The sequence below is a fragment of the Poecilia reticulata genome, linkage group LG1 (genome assembly GCF_000633615.1).
Source record: "Poecilia reticulata strain Guanapo linkage group LG1, Guppy_female_1.0+MT, whole genome shotgun sequence".
In the NCBI taxonomy this organism is placed as follows: Eukaryota; Metazoa; Chordata; class Actinopteri; order Cyprinodontiformes; family Poeciliidae; genus Poecilia; species Poecilia reticulata.
The window spans coordinates 14,445,182-14,462,490 of record NC_024331.1 but is presented as its reverse complement, the minus strand read 5'-3'; the positions used below and the strand labels follow the sequence as shown (position 1 = coordinate 14,462,490).

The 17,309-nt window shown below is 39.4% G+C and overlaps 1 protein-coding gene and 1 long non-coding RNA gene across 2 annotated transcripts; one reads left to right on the top strand and one right to left on the bottom strand.

Annotated features, from left to right (window-relative positions):
* The first annotated feature begins 4,796 nt into the window (after positions 1 to 4,796).
* Positions 4,797 to 13,309, top strand: LOC103464318 (uncharacterized). The gene is made up of 4 exons (XR_533642.1): positions 4,797 to 4,827; positions 8,876 to 9,004; positions 11,288 to 11,433; positions 12,796 to 13,309. It is a non-coding gene; the product is annotated as an uncharacterized LOC103464318 (long non-coding RNA).
* Positions 13,310 to 15,018: 1,709 nt separating this feature from the next.
* hmx4 (H6 family homeobox 4) lies at positions 15,019 to 16,787 on the bottom strand. The gene is made up of 2 exons (XM_008408349.2): positions 16,500 to 16,787; positions 15,019 to 16,398 (listed from the first exon to the last, which is right to left on the bottom strand). The coding sequence occupies exons 1-2, from the start codon at positions 16,663 to 16,665 to the stop codon at positions 15,797 to 15,799; spliced, it is 768 nt and encodes a 255-aa protein (XP_008406571.1). The 5' UTR covers positions 16,666 to 16,787; the 3' UTR covers positions 15,019 to 15,796.
* Positions 16,788 to 17,309: the final 522 nt, after the last annotated feature.

Genomic DNA, 17,309 nt, shown 5'->3' with positions numbered 1-17,309 from the left:
AAGTGTTTTGATTTTGTTGTTTGCACACATTTAGAAATGTTGGTGCTCTGACATGCTCACAAATAGAAATAACCATTTTTAACCTCTGGATTGCCAGGAAGATGGAAGCAGCATGCTCATTGCCACACTGGAAGCAAATTACACAAACAGACAGGAGATGAGCAGATATCCTCTTTGCTTTGTTCTGTCTTGCAGCACTGTGAGCCTCATAAAAGGCAGAACACACTGCTTTCTTGTTTGACACAATGGGAAAGTCGAAAGAAATTAGTCAAGACATCAGGAACAAAAACTGTGGAGCAGCTTCAGTCTGGTTCGTCCTTGGAAACCATTTCTAGATGCGTGAAGGTGCTGCGTTCTTTTGTTCAAACAATTATACACAAGTATGGCCATGATGGAAATGTCTGACCATCATCCCACTCAAGGATGGGTTCTGCATCCCAGAGATCAACAGGTTTTTGTCCAAAAGAGGCAGATCAACCCCAGAGCAAAAGCCAAAGAACTTGTAAAGTTGCTGCCTAAAACTAGCAAGGCGGAGTCATTATCCACATTGAAATGCGTCCTGTATCGACATGGGCTGAAAAGCCATTCAGTGAGGAAGAAGCCATTACTCTACAAGAAAATAAAAAGAGCCTGATTGTAGTTTTCAAACACACAGGGACCAACACCTTCACTTTTGGAGACATGTCCTGTGGTCTGATGAAACTAACGTGGAACAGTTTGGCCGTAATGATCACTGTTCCATTTGGAGGAACGCTTTTAAGCCTGGAAACACCAGCCCAGCTATGAAGTGGTGAAGTGGTGGTGGCAGCATCATGTTGTGGGGCTGTTTTGCTGTCGGTGGAACTGGTACAGTTGATAAAACAGATGACATCACGAGCAAAGAACATCATGGAAATATTGAAGCAAAATCTAAACACGCCAGCCAGGAAGTTGAAGCTTGGACACAGGTTGGTCTTCCAAGAGAGCAACAATCCAAAGAGGTTATAAAGTGATTTCAAGACAATAATGTCAATGTTTTTGCATGGCCACCACAAAGCCTTGATCTCAGTCCTATTGAGTAGTTATGGGCAGATCTGGAAAGGTGTGTGCGAGTGAGACCACCTACAGCCCCGACTCACCAGGTCTGTCAGGAGGAATGGGCCAGAACTCCAGGAAACTACTGTGATACGCTTGTGGATGGACACCCAAAAGGTTTGACCCAAGTCATACAGTTTAAAAGTACCAAATACTAATGACATTAACACATAAATCTCTGGCATATTCTTTCTGTTATTATTGTGGCATTTAGCAAGTAGAAATAATTTAGATAATTCTTACTGACCCAAAATGAGACGTTTTCAGAGTGAGAAAAAAAAAACCTGTATGTTTTGTTGTGATTTGATGTACTGGTATATAATCTTCTGGTTTCCAGCGTAAATAAATTGCTGAGGTGCAACTCTGAATGTAAGTGATGTAAAAAGTCAGCTAGGGTTAGGAAGGGGGCTTCGTTGAGAGCAGGGGGAACCTTTTATAAAAAGCCAACTTGAAGCAGGAGGCAGAATAAAAACTTGATAGCCTGTTGGGAGGGTTTAATAATGTAACAAGAACATGTGGTCTTGCTAGAGTTAAGTACACTTAGGAGTGCACTCAGAAGTGTTGTGGAAAGGATACCAGATGACAAGTTGGGACCAGGAGGTGCCAGGAAGATGGTTAACAAACTGCAGCTATGAATCTGGGTCAGGTCTGCGACGGTTGAGGAAACGGTTTAAACAAATCCCCAGATCTGATTGCCCAACTCACGCGAAATAACAAAAGGCTTTGATGCTTCTAGTTTCTACTAATAAGTTGACATTTGGATGCATGTATTGAAAACATATTCATAATCAAGAATTGCACAGTGACACTATCCGACATGCTCATTTTAATCATGAGAGTTTTCAATTGTGTGTGCAAAAATTTGAGTGCATGTGAAACTCTGAGTATGTGTGCATTGCCAGTCTGTGCTATCAGGAGGTTTTAATAGAGTAGTATATGCCTTTGCATTTTACATGACTCTAGGGCAGGCTGCTCTCGCTTGTCTGCTCTGTTCAAATCAGATGCCTAAACTGGAGCGCAGAATGGACTTCTGGTCTTCATGCTGTCTCATTCTGAGTGTTGCCTTTATGAGTGAATAAAGACATTTGCTGCTGAGAACCGTAAAATCGTTTCTAAATAATTACCAACAATTTTCTTTTTGACACTTTTTGGTTAACACGGTGATATATCCTCTGCTCTCACCTGAACTATTTGGACGTCAAAATTAGCAAACATTGTCACCGCTCCACTGACATATTTCTTTCTCAGGATGAGGGATTGCTGCAACGTCTACAACGCAGTGCAATCAGCTCGGATTCTGTAGACGGGTCACTTTTACTAAGTGGCAATAAATAATCGACTTAATGAGTCTGTATGGTATTGTCACTTGGATTGAATACAGCTGTATGTAATTGGACCTGAATGTGTTGATTTGAATTTAATTTGGACTAAACCAGTCCGAATTAAATTGGACTGCTTCAGTACAATTTATATATTTTCCATTAAATAGAGCCACATTTGCCAGGAAAATGCGCTTGTGACCATGCAAAACCACACAGGGCTTTTTATGGTCCCGTGTTGATCTTAAAATATATTTTCTGTCAGCTTCTGGTGAAAGAAGTGATGGCTTTGGAAAAACATAGCTTGTCATTTAGTCAAGTCAGGTTTATTTCTTTAGCACATTTTAGCAACAAGGCCGTTCAAAGTGCTTTACATGATAAAAACAATAAAAAGCAACAAAAATAACAGTCAAATGCCGTCATCAAAATCATCTAGAAAAATCATAACTAATTGTATGTCAAAGACATTAATCAATGTTCCAGTTATCATTAATCAAAATTTGATCAAAGACAACTCCAAACAGGTGGGTTTTTCAATGTTTCAGATGTTTTGCAGTTTTCTGGAAGTTTGTTCCAGATTTGTGGTGCATAGAAGTTTCTTCATGTTTGGTTCTGGTTCTGGGAATGCAGACCAGAACCAGAAGACCTCAGCAGTCCGGAAGATTGATACAACAACAACGGCTCTTTAATGTATGTTGATGCTAACCCGTGATTTATAAAATAACAAAAGTATTTTAAAGTCTATTTTCTGCTGTCTAAGGATGCAGTCTTAATGCAAAGCATTATCAAGATCAGACTCTGTACTTGGTGTAAATCCCTCATGTGCACAATTAGGGACCAAATTCGACCCTCCAAGATGTCAATGAACTCCCCTACACAGCGGGGTTCATCAGATGGACTGCACTCATGACCTCAACCTCGTGTAACACAAACAGGAGCTTTGACCTCCTGTTCGTGTCAGAGTGACCAGACAAAGCTACTTTATCTACTTTATCTGACTTTTGACAAATGCTAGTTGAAGAACAGGACGCTCTCTCGCAGCAGTGTGTGCCCAAGCTGGTGACCAGTGTGGGTTGCAGTTGCCAGGCTGCTGTGATTGGATATGGTTGACCGACAGCCTACTGAGGCCCCTGTTTGTTAAATGGAATATGTTGTTAAAAAGTCAATGTCTTCTTTTTTAAAGATCAATCAATCAGTACAGTTGGTACAGTGCAACGGTATTAAGGTGTGATGCTTAGATAAATGTTGAAATCAGGAATGAAACCACTGGTTAATGTGGGCTGTGTTGTTTGGTCTCGATGGCTTGTCTCTCTAAATTGCAGTAATTCTCATTAGACTGGCCTCTCTAAAGTCTGATGATCCATTCAGGTGCTCTTGCATCAAGTAAAAAGAAAACTGATAATCACATAGCATTTGGTCTAATTACTGGCATATGCTGTGATGAGATGCTATGTCACCATTATGAGTTGCACAAAATCAATGATCCCATTGAAAAAATTGACCACTTTATTTGACGAAGAAATATCTCAGCAAGCTCATGGACTGACGTGACAAATGGTCTCCAGATAACAGTATCTGGCTTTGTCCTTTTTTTCAGGGATCATCCCTCCATCCTTCCAACTGCTAATAATAATACTATGCAATAAATAATAACATGTCTTAGCTGCTAGACAAAATTAATAGAGCAGATACAAAAGCATGTGATTATTTGTTTAGCATTTTATTTCACCGTATTAACCAGGGTCTCGGATGGATTGTTTTGCTGAGTTGGACCCAAACTCTTGCAGAAGGCAAGCTGAGTCATAATGAAGGATATTTATTAAAGAAAATGGACTTACAACCAGCAACAAGAGGAATAAATGACACAAACAACCCAGAGAATTAACCTTATCAGTGCTGTCTCCAAATTTTCTACGGGACTGACGTCAGGGGATCATGATGGCCAGTAGAAAACATTGATTTGGTTGTCCTTAAGCCACTTTGTAGCCAATCCAGCAAGTTGCTTAGAGTCGTCGTCCATTTCAGAGGCCCGTTTGTGCAGAAGCTTTAAGCATGCTCAGTATAAAGGATTGCCGTAAAGTTAGCAACTCACTGTTCACTGTAGCCACATGCTCATTGAGGCGGAAGGGTTGTTAAAAAGTCAGTGACTTGATACAACAGACTGGGTTTCCTTAGAGAGAAACTATTGCATCCATAGGCGTAGGAAGCGGGAGGGACGGCGGGGACATGCCCCCCCCAATATTGGAGAGAGCCACATTCGTCCCCCCCCCCAATAATTTCACCGTAGTTGCGAAGAATTTTAAAATCTTCCACTCGCATGCTTTTATTTTGAAGGCGCACAACAGCGCATTCAGCAGAGCGCTCCCTCCCCCTCCCCCCTCTGAAAGGCTCAGAGTAAAGGCAGAAGGAGTCAGGGAAACTCCGTTTGAATGAGGTAAACGATCTGTTAGGAATTTTGCCATGAATATCGCTCGTTTATAACATCTTGTTGTCAGTTTACTTTCATATATAGAACTAGCAGTGCTAGAATGATGTTGAAGAAAGGTGAAGAAGTTCTGGTGAGATCTTCATTTAGTTTATTGAAATATGTATGAACTGTTTTAAATTTTTAAATAAACTAAACTATTTTATTATGAGGAGCAGGTCAGGGAAGACATAGGAGAGCCAGGTGGAGTTGGAGTGTGAAGATATAAAAATTATATTAATTTCAATAAAACCAGAAAAGAGAACAGGTGAAGACTGATGTCAGGTTGATTTCTTTCAACGTTTCAATATTTTTTTCATTATTTCCATAAGGTTAATGGTTAGGTTACAATAAGAAAAGTGCTTGAGGAGAGGTTTAAAAATAGTGACAATTTTTGCTACACACTAAATAGAGTTGAGATGTATAATAATGTATACATCTGAAAATTAAGTTGTTTAAATTCTCATTCTGTATGATAAAAACATACTTTTTATATTTAGTTCACATTCTGACACTGTAAATTACTGCAGTGTCTGTTGTAAATCCATGAATCCATGCAGGAACACCAGGCTGCAGAGAGTCAGAGGGAGGCAGAGACAGAAACACATATCTGTAGATATTTCAGTTAAATGTTTGTGGCTGAATATGACAGGGAAAAGAAAATTTAGTCTTTTTGCTTCAGTGTTTTTATGGCTCATGTTTGCTAAGTTACTGAATGCAGGGCTGGAAAGTGAGACTGAGTTAACAGTGAGGAGCTAAGGTGTCTGTTTGACGTGAAAAGCATAATTTTTTATTTATTTTGTAGATCAAACTGTTGCACTGATGTAGAGAGTTCAAGAAGAACAAAACTTGTTTTTTAGATTTTATTTTTGTTGGTCATACTGCTGTATTGAGTTTAAAACTGCTGAGTCCTATTTTATGAGCTGTTTTCTACTTTGGTTTTAGAAAGAGGTAGAACCAGTTCAATTACCAGTCAATTTATATCTTGACCAATAATCAAATGTCTTTTGACCAATAAGATATATCAGAATCTGGTAGCCTGTCTGTACTATGCATAACTTTAATCTGATTATTGGATTGTAAATAGTAACGTGTTAGAATACTTGTTACTGAAACAAAGGTCAGATTAGAGTAACGCATTACTGACGTGTTGATGGCATAATAGTTTATGACATTTCTGCTCAAGCTATTTACTGATCTGTCAGGTTTCCGATATGCTTCGCCCCCAATGACAGACTCGTTCCTACGCCCTTGATTACATCCATTAGCATAGTTAACTTGACAAGTTGATTGCATTGTTTTATAACCAGGATTCCATTGGAAATATTACTACATAAATGACTTTGAGTCTGCCTGTATGCTTGAATTGAATTGACAATATTTCAAATGGTATCAGAGTTTTTTCAGACATAATGAGCTCCTTCCGGTCTCCGTTTTTTTTGGTTTTGAATTGTTTTCTGGTCTTCCTGGCAGTCGGCTCTCGAACCCATCTGGCCGTCTATATTTGTTTTCACAACACAGGAGGAGCATGTCTCTGAGAGCCATTCTCACACTTCCCCTCTCACACGCTCCACTTGGCTCCAGTATAACAAACAGCAAGAAGTCCGAGCTAGTTATGTTTCCTTCACAAACGCTCGATTAATCATTCAAATTTTCGTACTTAAAACTTTCCTTTTAGTCCAGTGTGCAGATTACAGTAAGCTTACAGCTATAATTTATAACTTTCAGAGATGTTTGGTCTGAAGCCGCATCCAAAGCCACAACAGCCAAATCCATGCGCTTCGAGTGGCTCATGGGGAACCACAGCAGCACAGCCAGAGCTCTGACGAAGCAATAAGAAAATCTGACTTGCACTTCAAACTACGAAAGCTCTGACAATATTGACTGAAACTGACTTTAGTTAACAAGCTGAGAACCATCGCCATCATACTGTAAACTATTTACCGAGGTAAAAAAGCAAGAAATGTTGCTTAGACAGACCACAGATTTTGCATGATTGAGGTTTTTTGTACACAAAAAATAGTAGGGAGACAATATTTTGTGTACTGTATTTTCCGCACTATAAGGCGCACCCCAATATAAGGCGCACCTTCAATGAATGACCCATTTTAAAACTTTTTTCATATATAAGGCGCACCGCATTATAAGGGGCATAGAATAGACGCTGCAGGAGAGGCTGGAGTTACGTTATGCATCCACTAGATGCAGCTGCACTAAAGCGAATATCAACAAAACAGTCCGACTCCAGTCGGCGAGGAGAGCCTTCCGCGACTGGGCCGAGGCGTGGCCGGACGATGGTCACACTTCTCCGTTCGCGCACAGCATGTTTGTGGAGAACCTGGTGCTAAATGACCTGCAGACGACCTGATTCTAGACGGTCGGTAGGTAGAAAGGTCAGTCAAACTTTAATAATAGGTTACAAACCAGCGTTCTGACAACTATCCCAGCATGCACCGCGCGCTTCTTCTTCTAAGGGCGAAAATGTAGTCGGCGGCTGCTTATTGTAGTTGCTAGACCTGTTGTGGCTCAATATTGGTCCATATATAAGGCGCACTGTCGGCTTTTGAGGAAATTGAAGGTTTTTAGGTCCGCCTTATAATGCGGAAAATACGGTACAAAAAATTGTCTACCTACTACTTTAAATTGGACTGGTACAACAGTTAAGATTGGCATGAAGGCTTATATGGACTGAACAGATGCACGCCACACTTTTCAGATTTTTTAAAATTATTATTATTTTGTAAAGCCATGTATACTTTTTCTTTCCACCTGATAATTAAATACTACATTAATGGTCTATTACAAAAAAATTCAACAAAATACATTAACATTTGTAGGTGAAGCATGACAAAATATGAAAATATTCAAGAGTCCTTAATACTTTTGTAAGAATTAATGACTTTTTTTTTTTTTAGATAACAATAATATTAATTGAATGTTTTAAGGGGTGCCTTTGTCTGGACTTGGGATGAGATTTCACACCATTAACCCCCAACCGCCCACAACCCCCGACAACCCACCTTCATCCCGCCATCCCTGCACCATAAATATTTCAACCTCCAATCTATATTCATTATAAAACACATGCTGAATGCAATGTGCGGTTGTGAGGACACAAGGCTTTTATTTATTCATCTTATTTATTTATATTTCTTTCCTGAGGGCGAGACATTGGTTTCTGTCCATTCTGTGCTGATTGCTGGCTATTACTGAGCACTTAGAGCCTCCCTCGAACCGGCCAGGGGGGAGCACAGGCCTCGAGAGAGGCACTCTTTACTACTAGGAAGTGTGTTTGTTGCGTGTGTTTTTGTGAAGAGGTATCGGGGACATCGCAAAAGTAATTGTGAATTCGGATGTCTGCTGTAAAACAGAGCGCTGTGACAAAGAACGTTTTCATTGCAATGATTTTGTTCAAGTTTTCAGATGTTTGAAATGTTACCTTCTTAGTCAGCTGCATCAAATTGAGTTTTCTATGGCAAAATGTAGTAAAACACACCATTTTGTATGCATACTCCTGCTAGAAAGTCATCGTTTCATCGCCCTTATTCTAATCTCTGTACTGTACCTTCCTGAACATACTCTGACCTCTTGAGCATTTCACATTTTGTGACTAGAACTACAAACGTCAGCGTATTCTGTCGGGATGGACCATCACAAAGTAATGCATGGTTGTGAACTGGAAGAACAACGAATCATGTTTTTCAAAACTGTTTGCCAATTAAAATCTGCACTGATAAAGATGCCCCCTTTACTCTTGCCCCCCCCAAAAAAAATCCACTGCCACCCCCTTGAGAAGTCGTCGAGTAACCAAAAGAAAGTAAGTTAATAGATTTAGATTTGATGGAATTTATATAACCTCAGGGCATTCCCAGTGAGGAAAGCAATTTAGATTTGATCCAATTTTTTGATTCCAACAGGATTTGTACAATCAGCTCTTAAGTTTCTAATACATCGTATAATCTAGTTTTCTTCTGCTCTGCTCACCTCACCTCTGACGATGTTTGTGTTTAATCTTCAGGGAGCCTTTTATTCAGCACCATCAGAAGAGGCTGTTTATGGCAGCATACCGGTGTCTCCTGGGTCTCCTGGGAGCCTCTGTGTGTTGCGGCGCCATAGACGCTTGTAGGTCAGCTGTGCAGAACACACGGTACATGTTCTGCTCTGCTTATATGTGGATGACTGCGTCTTGTGGCACAAAACCACCAAGGTGTCCACAAACCTGTTTCTGACTTCCTGACTTTGTGAAGAAAGTCATTGGAGAAAGCAAAGCAAAACCGAGGCATAACTAAACAAAACCTCTTCTATTAGGCCTCAAACAGCCAGGGGTGCTGGAGTTCCTACACTTAATATACATTTCAAAACTTCAGATTTGTTTGTTGGAAATGCACCAATAGTTTTAAAACGTGTAATTTCTGTGTGTTTCGTTTGTAAGCAATGTCCAATTCCAGTTTTCAACACATGACACAAAAACTTTCAGATGCCACATAAAAAAGGTGTTTCTAGATTAAGTGTGTAGAATAAGCTGGCAAGAACTTCCAAATTATGACAAGAACAGAATTAAGTAGGGGTTTTTTTTTTTTTCATCCCTGGGAGAAACAACAAACGTCTCTATTCTTACGAAGTACGTATCAGTCATTGATTAGCTAGCCAGAGAAGTAGCCTGATGTTTATTTTTTAACTGTTACAATTTCAGTCACTTTTCACTAAATTCTACAGATTTATTACACAATTTAGTAGAGCCAGAGGCTGGGACTGAAGTTGTTCTTACGTCCCAAATACAAAGACTTCTTAATATATTTAAATTTGAAGTCGGAGTTATACAAACTCCGATTTCAATGAGATAAAATGAGGAATGAAATCAGGCCAGTATGTAAACAACAGACCTCATCTCTGATTAAATTAAATCACTGTTTAAATTTTACCTTTAATAACATAAAGTTACCTAATTTTTAAAGTGCAATCAGAAATACTTTTATAACAAATTTATATCAGTAATGATTTCTTGGTTAGTGTCAATTTGTCAAAGACATTTTGAATAATGTCAACTTTGTATTAAAAGTGTCATAATTTACCGAATGACGCTTTATGACAACAGTCATAAATATTCATGAAGACTTATTCATGTTCATGACATGTTGCCATGTTTATGACAGTGTCATGTCAGTCTTATTCACCCCCCTTCAAATAAAGTGTTAACGATATTTCTAAAATCCTCTCACTGTTAAGATACTGCGTCACTACAAACATACTTCCTGCTTATCAAAAAAAACATTTCCGTTTTAGTTCATTCAGAAATGGGAGATTATCCCATTTAATCACTGTACCACGTCACACTGACAATGTTGTAATGTTCAGAGTACCTTGGAAAATGTTTAATTTTTAAATATGATGACAAGGTTTAGAAATGTTTGGTTAAAATTTCAAAAAATGTTTTACACTTATATTGAAGTGTTTGGGGCATATCTTTACAAGCTTCTCAAAATAGTTCAAGTTACTTTTAACTTCCCAAGGGTGTGTACTCGAGTTTTAACATCATGACTGAAGTCTTGAGATGTATATCAATATTTTCAAATAAAGTTTTTCTTCATTCTCTCATCTAAATGGGGTTTGATGCTGTCCCTTTCGCAGCATCTACCCCCACAACATGATGCTACCACTCCCATATTTCACAGATGGGATGTAGTTTTCAGAATTGGAAGTTTCATCCATTTTCCTCCAAATGCAATAGTGGTCATTTGGCAAGACACTTTGATTTTGGTTGTATCTGACCAGAGGATTGTTGTAACAAGTAACTGTTGCTGTAATACCTTCTTCCTTGCGTGATTATCTTTCAACTACTTTTTGGCATTAGTCGTAGGATAGCTATTCACGTTTTATACCAAAACATTAACTACACCTTGCGGTATGTTTCCATTTAACTCAGATGTTGTAAATGAAGAAGCTCCCAAAGGCATGACATCATCATGTGGACTTTTTCCAAAGCGCTTTTCTCAAAAGCAAAGTACGGTAGTTCTTATGCATGTACATTTTTGAATTTGAAGAAGTAAAACGGATTTAAAAAATACTTATTATTATGGACTTAAGCAAAAGTAAGTATGTAACCACCAAACTATGACAAAAATGTTTCTGGTATTTTCATACTGTGTATCTAAATATCTGATTTTTATTGTATTTTATGTGGAGGAGATTCAAAGGCAATTTGACTCTCATTGAAAAACATCTCACAGCATAAGATATCCTGTGATTTTTTTTTAAATAATGTTTTGAGCAAGACAGAGAGCTTCTCATAAAGGATTTTTCAGAAAACCTAAAAAACTTGTGTAAAAACCGCTTCTCAAATGCGGCAATTTTGATTGTGTGAAGTGTTTAATTTGTTGTGCTGCCTTTCTAACACAAGTCTATTTTTTTTTCTTTTCTTTTTTTTATTTAGATGTTTAACATATTTCACTTGTCCACATTTACTTGTTTTGGATGGGTGGCCATGTCTGCTGGAGACATGAAAACCCCTGTTCTGCAAATCCCAAGAGCACGTGAACATGACCCAATATCAAATTGCATTTTGTCGTTGCTAAGAAGGTGCGTATAACAGTATGGGAATAGAAAGAGTCAACATCCTCTGCTAACTCTTTCTGGTCCTAATGGATCTTTATTGACTGTCAGCATGAAACCACAGTGATTATTCCTCTCTGCACACACTGGAGCTCTTTCTCGGGTGTTATGGATAAGTGTCAATACCCCTGCCTTTGCTTAAACGCATCCCTTCAGACTTGGAGCATCCGTCCGCTGCCTCCCCTCATCCTCTTTCCTCTGCCTTTATCCCTCCATCTAACCTATTGATTGGACTAATAATGTGTTTTCAGCAGCAGATTAATGGCACATTATCCTAACGAGGGTGTCTGAGGGGACAGGACGTGAGGGAGAGTGTTAGAGATGATGCTCTTTAATTGATACCCAGTCTGCATTCGTGGGCCAAAGTTTTCCAGTGGTGAGAGGTTTTTACGTCTGGTAACGAGAGAAAACAGACGTAGTCCTAGACATTTTACCTCGGATAACAATTTACTTTTTCATTCAGATGAAATCTTTAGATGGCCATAAATTTTAATGAATTATAAGTCACTGGCTTTTTTCTTTTTTTCTTTTAAAGTGCGTTACTTGGATCTAAACCGAGGCAGAAAATGCAACAGAGATTATTGCTAGTGGGCAACATAGAATGAATGTTGCGTAAATGGTAACTGCGTCTACTTGCACTTGAGTACTTGTAAGCAGTTTGGGAACCCAATTTTTCAAATGAATTATGCAAAGCTTAATTAGAAAAATCCCAATTAAATAATAGCAATGTGTCTGTAAAACACACTGCTATTGTGTTTGATGTAGTTTATGCTCTATAAAATTAATTGATTAAAAGTTGTGCACTTTTACTCTCTTGCAGCTTCCCTTGCAATTAACTTTTGGACATGTTCCAGTCTGGCCTCACCTTCTCTCGTCCTTGCACTTTTATCTCACTCTGCATCACTTTCTACTAACGGATTTCATCCCCACTGGCATCTTTCAATTTCCTCCACCAATTTGCATTGTTGGTAAAGGGGGATGAAGGGTGGGGGATCCTAAATAGGCAGATCAATGGGCCATCTAGCAGCCCATAATGTATAACACATACACTGGCTTTGTATTTCAAGTTTCCACCTCTAACTAATAGCCTTGTTGTTTACCGAACAATATGCTGCATCAGGTAGTTTTGGTCTCGGATTTCCCTGCAGGGACACCCGGGGGAATCCAAGCGGAGAACGGGTCAGCTGGCACAACAGCGTCTTAAAATGTTTTCCTGTGCTTTACTAAACAGTTGTAAGTGTAGGTCTTCATTAAAGTAGGCCTTCTTTCTGCTTTGACTCTTGCATGCTGACGATCTGTCCCGTCGTCTTGGGCGATGACCTCTGTCAGATGACACGGAGAGGTCAAGAGAGGTTAAAGAAATCGGTGAGCCCACCAAGGGGCCCCCAGCAAGTCATGCAGAAAGGGTCCCCCAGGTTGGGTTTACACTGCGACACACTTGGAGCTGCTCGCCGCCTCCTTTTCTTCCCAGGAAACAACGGGGACCCCCAGCTACAGTGAAGCACAGACCCATGCAGCAATACAAACTGGACCGTAGTTTTTCCAATACAAACACACACTCATCAAGCGGCTCTCTCCCTTTCTTCCCACTCCCTCCCTCATGGCGCGCTCTCCCTCCTCGGCCCCCGTTCATTCAGACATAATCAACGCAGTTGTGCTTCAGTGCACAGATTACGATAATGAGCTATGGCAAGGCGGTAGGCAAGAGGGGAAGCACAGTGAGAGTGGGAGAGGGATGGTGGAGTGACAAAACGAAGAGAGCCGAGTAGTAGCAGCAATTAGTGCTTCTTACAAGTAGCAGTGCTCTGAGTAAATGTGCAAAGTTAAATAAATCATATGTTGTTTTAAATGATTCGCCTCCCTCTCTCTGTTAGTCACGCATTGAAAACGGATGCTTTCAAAGATGGTGTCATCTTCTCTAATAAGTGTAAGGTAATTGTTGATAATATACCATCGTGCCACAACTTGTAGGTTGCCACTCTGCCAAAATGTCTAACCAGACGCAAAGGATTGTGGGTATAAATGAGGGCAGAGGCTTGAAAACATGAGACAGCCTGACGGGCCTCTTAGTTTGGTAAACACACGTGCCTGTACTCTGTCTTTGAATCCAAGGCAAAAAAAAAAAGATAAAACCCTGTTCATTTTAACTAACATAAAGGTTAATTATGTGATCAATGTACAATGATAAGTTCAAATTTCTATACTGATGGATTCAGCCTTTTTGAACCTTTTAAGACCTAAAAACATCCAACAAATACATTAAGGATAAAATCTACTTCACAAACAATTTGTGTCTTGTTTTCTGTGCCACAATTTGCTGAATGCACGAATGCTTTCAGCAAATCACTACATCAAAAATCAGCATTTATTATGGAGAAAACAGAAATTATTCAAGATGCCTCAATGACCACTTTAAAAAAAAAGAAGCAGCAAGGCTGATAATTAAAAACTGTGAAAGCTAATATGTGATGCAGTGTTGAGCTCAAGCATTTCCAGCAAATGGTTTTACACTTTATAATGGATTAAAATAATTACATTTATTTTAACTACTCTTCCAGATTCAGATACATTTATAAATATCTAATTGGATTTCTCTCTTCATAGCAAAAACACATTATCCCTATCAATTATTATTATTAGTAATAGTATTATTATTAATAATACACTAGCATTATTTATTTTGGAAAATAATTTGAGTACCCACAGAAAAAAATGGGTTGTCACACTATTTTTAACAAATATAAATTATATGATAACATTAATGATAATAATAATATGAAGAAAAATGTACGCAAATCACTTTGTGTATTTTTCCAACTACTTGCATTTCACTTTTTGTTGTTTTTAACTCATCTATCCTTTTACTTCAAATGTATTTTTAACTTCTTCCTCTTTTGCATGTTTTTTTTTTAAATTAAATTAAGCTTTTATTATACTTCAATCTTAAATGTTTCACTTTTGCTGGAAAAGTTCTTTATAAATAATTGGATTTTATTTGTCTGAATAAGATTTGCAGGAGAGTTCAGTTTTCCTTTGTGAGCACTTTAACCTGTACTGATCATGTGAACACAATGGTCTAAGTATGTTTCATAAAAGCTGACTTGCTGCCGAGACTGGAATTAGATGCACTTCCTCAAAACAAAACGAGATAAGCCTCACCCTTTTGTCTGCACCTATCATCCATTCGCTGCACGGATCAGCAACTTCCCGTATTTACTGTATAACCAAGGTAAAGAATTACGATCGTCAAGCCCCTCTTCTGACATATTGCACATTGCATAATTGATACATGCAGATGTAATGCAGTTGCACACCACTCAGAAAAGTAGACAGGCATGAGTTCCAGACCTCATGTCTCCATATGACTACCTTCTAAACTTACCGAGTTCACTTTAAATTTACCAGAAGCATATGAGACTCATTGATCTCTTATAATTTACAAATATTTATACTTTTCATAATAGTTTTTAGCTACTTTCAGCAGTACTCATGATGTATTTTTGACTTGTCACACTCACTAAAACAGGTCAAGCAGTGTGGGGGTTTTGGGTTATGATTCAACCTCAGGTCAATTTATAAAACTGTATATTAAAGATTTTACTTGTGTACAATTTTGCAACTCAGGTTCAGTTTGCTTATTTGAACTTTCCACATTGGATTATCATATGAAAAACTGCAAAATGTAATGAAAACAGCATTGTTTTTTTTTTTAAATTTCTCACCTTCATATTATTCCTGAAACAGTCAGTATTTTTGCATATCAAAAAATGAAATTAATTCTGTAAAGCTTATTTTTCAACTGTTTAATAACAGTGAAATGTGTAATGAGCCTCTTGGCAAAGTGGAATAAAGTAAGAACGGATATTTAGAAAAAAAATAAAACACATGCGTAAAACTAAATAAATTGTTAACTACATTCATTTAAATACATAACTTTAGTATTTAAAAAATCATGACAGAAAACGCATGCAGATAGGCTATAGTAATAATTTCTTTGGTGGCTTAGGCTGCAGTTGATAAAAAAAGAAATACTATTATGCGGTAAACAATAACATGTAACTGATACTGTTTTAGGCCTTCTTCTTGGCTATCAGTTATGTAACCTGTTCTTTTAAAGGCCTTTTCTTCAACTGGAAATAAATAATGCCGTATACGCCTAGTCGTATGTAATAGGAAACGTATTATTTCCCATTACAGTTGCAGTCTTCATTAAAATGATGACCATTAGAATAAAAAGTTATGGCCGCTAAATGTCTCAAACGCTCCAAAACACTTGGCAACAGGGCGACCAAAAAGAGTCTTTTTCGCACAGGAAGCCATTAAAATGTCGTCATACGTCCCCGTCGTACAGGCTGAAGTACTTGCTGGCGTTAGAGAAGCAGAGGTAAGGCGTGCTACTCCCCGGGTACACCACCGGAAGGGGCATGGGCAGCAGACATCTACCCAGCAGGTTGCTCTCTTTATACAAGGCCGGCAGATTCCCCACCGACGCCGGTTTCCCAGCCTCGGGGAAATCGCTAGCCGGTCCGTCGATCTCGGTGGAGATCTGGCGCTTCAGTTTATTCCTGCGGTTCTGAAACCATATTTTCACCTGCGTCTCCGTCAGCTGTAGAGAGCTGGCCAGGCACGCGCGCTCTGCGCTGCTCAGGTAGCGTTTCATGTCGAAGGTAGACTCCAACTGGAAAATCTGTCTCTTGGAAAAAATTGTGCGCGTCTTCTTTTTGGTCACTATTTTGCTCTTTTTGTTGGGGCTCCCTCCTCGGTGGGGGTCCGTGGGAGCCACCAGCACTGCTGCCGTCGCGGTGGTGGAGATAGAGCCGCTGTCGTCGCAGCTGCTGTCCCCGCTCTCGAAGCGCGTGTCGGCCGCCTTCCCCTGGTTCCCGCAGCTGATGATGACCGACTCTACCGTTCCGCTGCCGGTGCTCATAAGCCCTGCAAATTCAGTGAAACTCACTTAAATAGCCCTTTCTAGTTTCAACATATGTCGGATTGAAAAATTATGACAAATAAGGCAAATTCTCCAAGCTTCTTACCGCTTTGGCTCAGCCTGCTGCCCAGGTCTGGCCTCTGCTCTGGGACCGCTTCATCCTGCTGCCCGGAGGAATGACAGCTGTCACAGCTCGTCTTCAGGTTCAGGATGTTGTCAATGGTGAATTTCAGAGAGGCGATGGGTCGACATGGTGCTTCTGCTTTGTTCATATTCTCCTATATGAGACTTTAATTTTTCCTCCACCTCAGACTTTCTCCCTGAACTCTGAACCGGGGTGTTATTCTCTCCGCTGGCGGTGGGACGGTCCTCGCACCATAGCAGCAGCCACTGAGCAGACACAGCTCAGATCTGCTTGCGCTGTTACTACTCGCACCAGACGGAGCGCTTGGTCGTCGCTGATTGGCTCAGAGACTCTGTCAGAATGAGCCAATGGTAGTCAGAGAACAGAATCAGATGGGAGAGCCGGGGGATGTCCTGCTGTTCTTTTTCAATAAAAAACACCTCATACTGTTCTCATCATAGGAGCGGTGTCTCATGGAATCATTACAGAGCCCCTGGAGAGGATAACATAATGTGATTTCAATACTTCTAATTTAACACCAACTGCATTGCATCATGTATTTTAATTTTCAAATGTCAACGTTGTAAAAACATGCACCGTTCTGCACATTTAATTACCGGACTTTTCAGATATATTTAACTATTCTACGACACAGCTGATACTTGATACTAATTGAACTCTGAAATGTCATTCACGGCACCATATGTCTTTACGGTGTTCTTTAATAGTCAGTTATAGGCATTGCGGAATAAATGTAGGTAATCACACACACACACACACACACACACACAC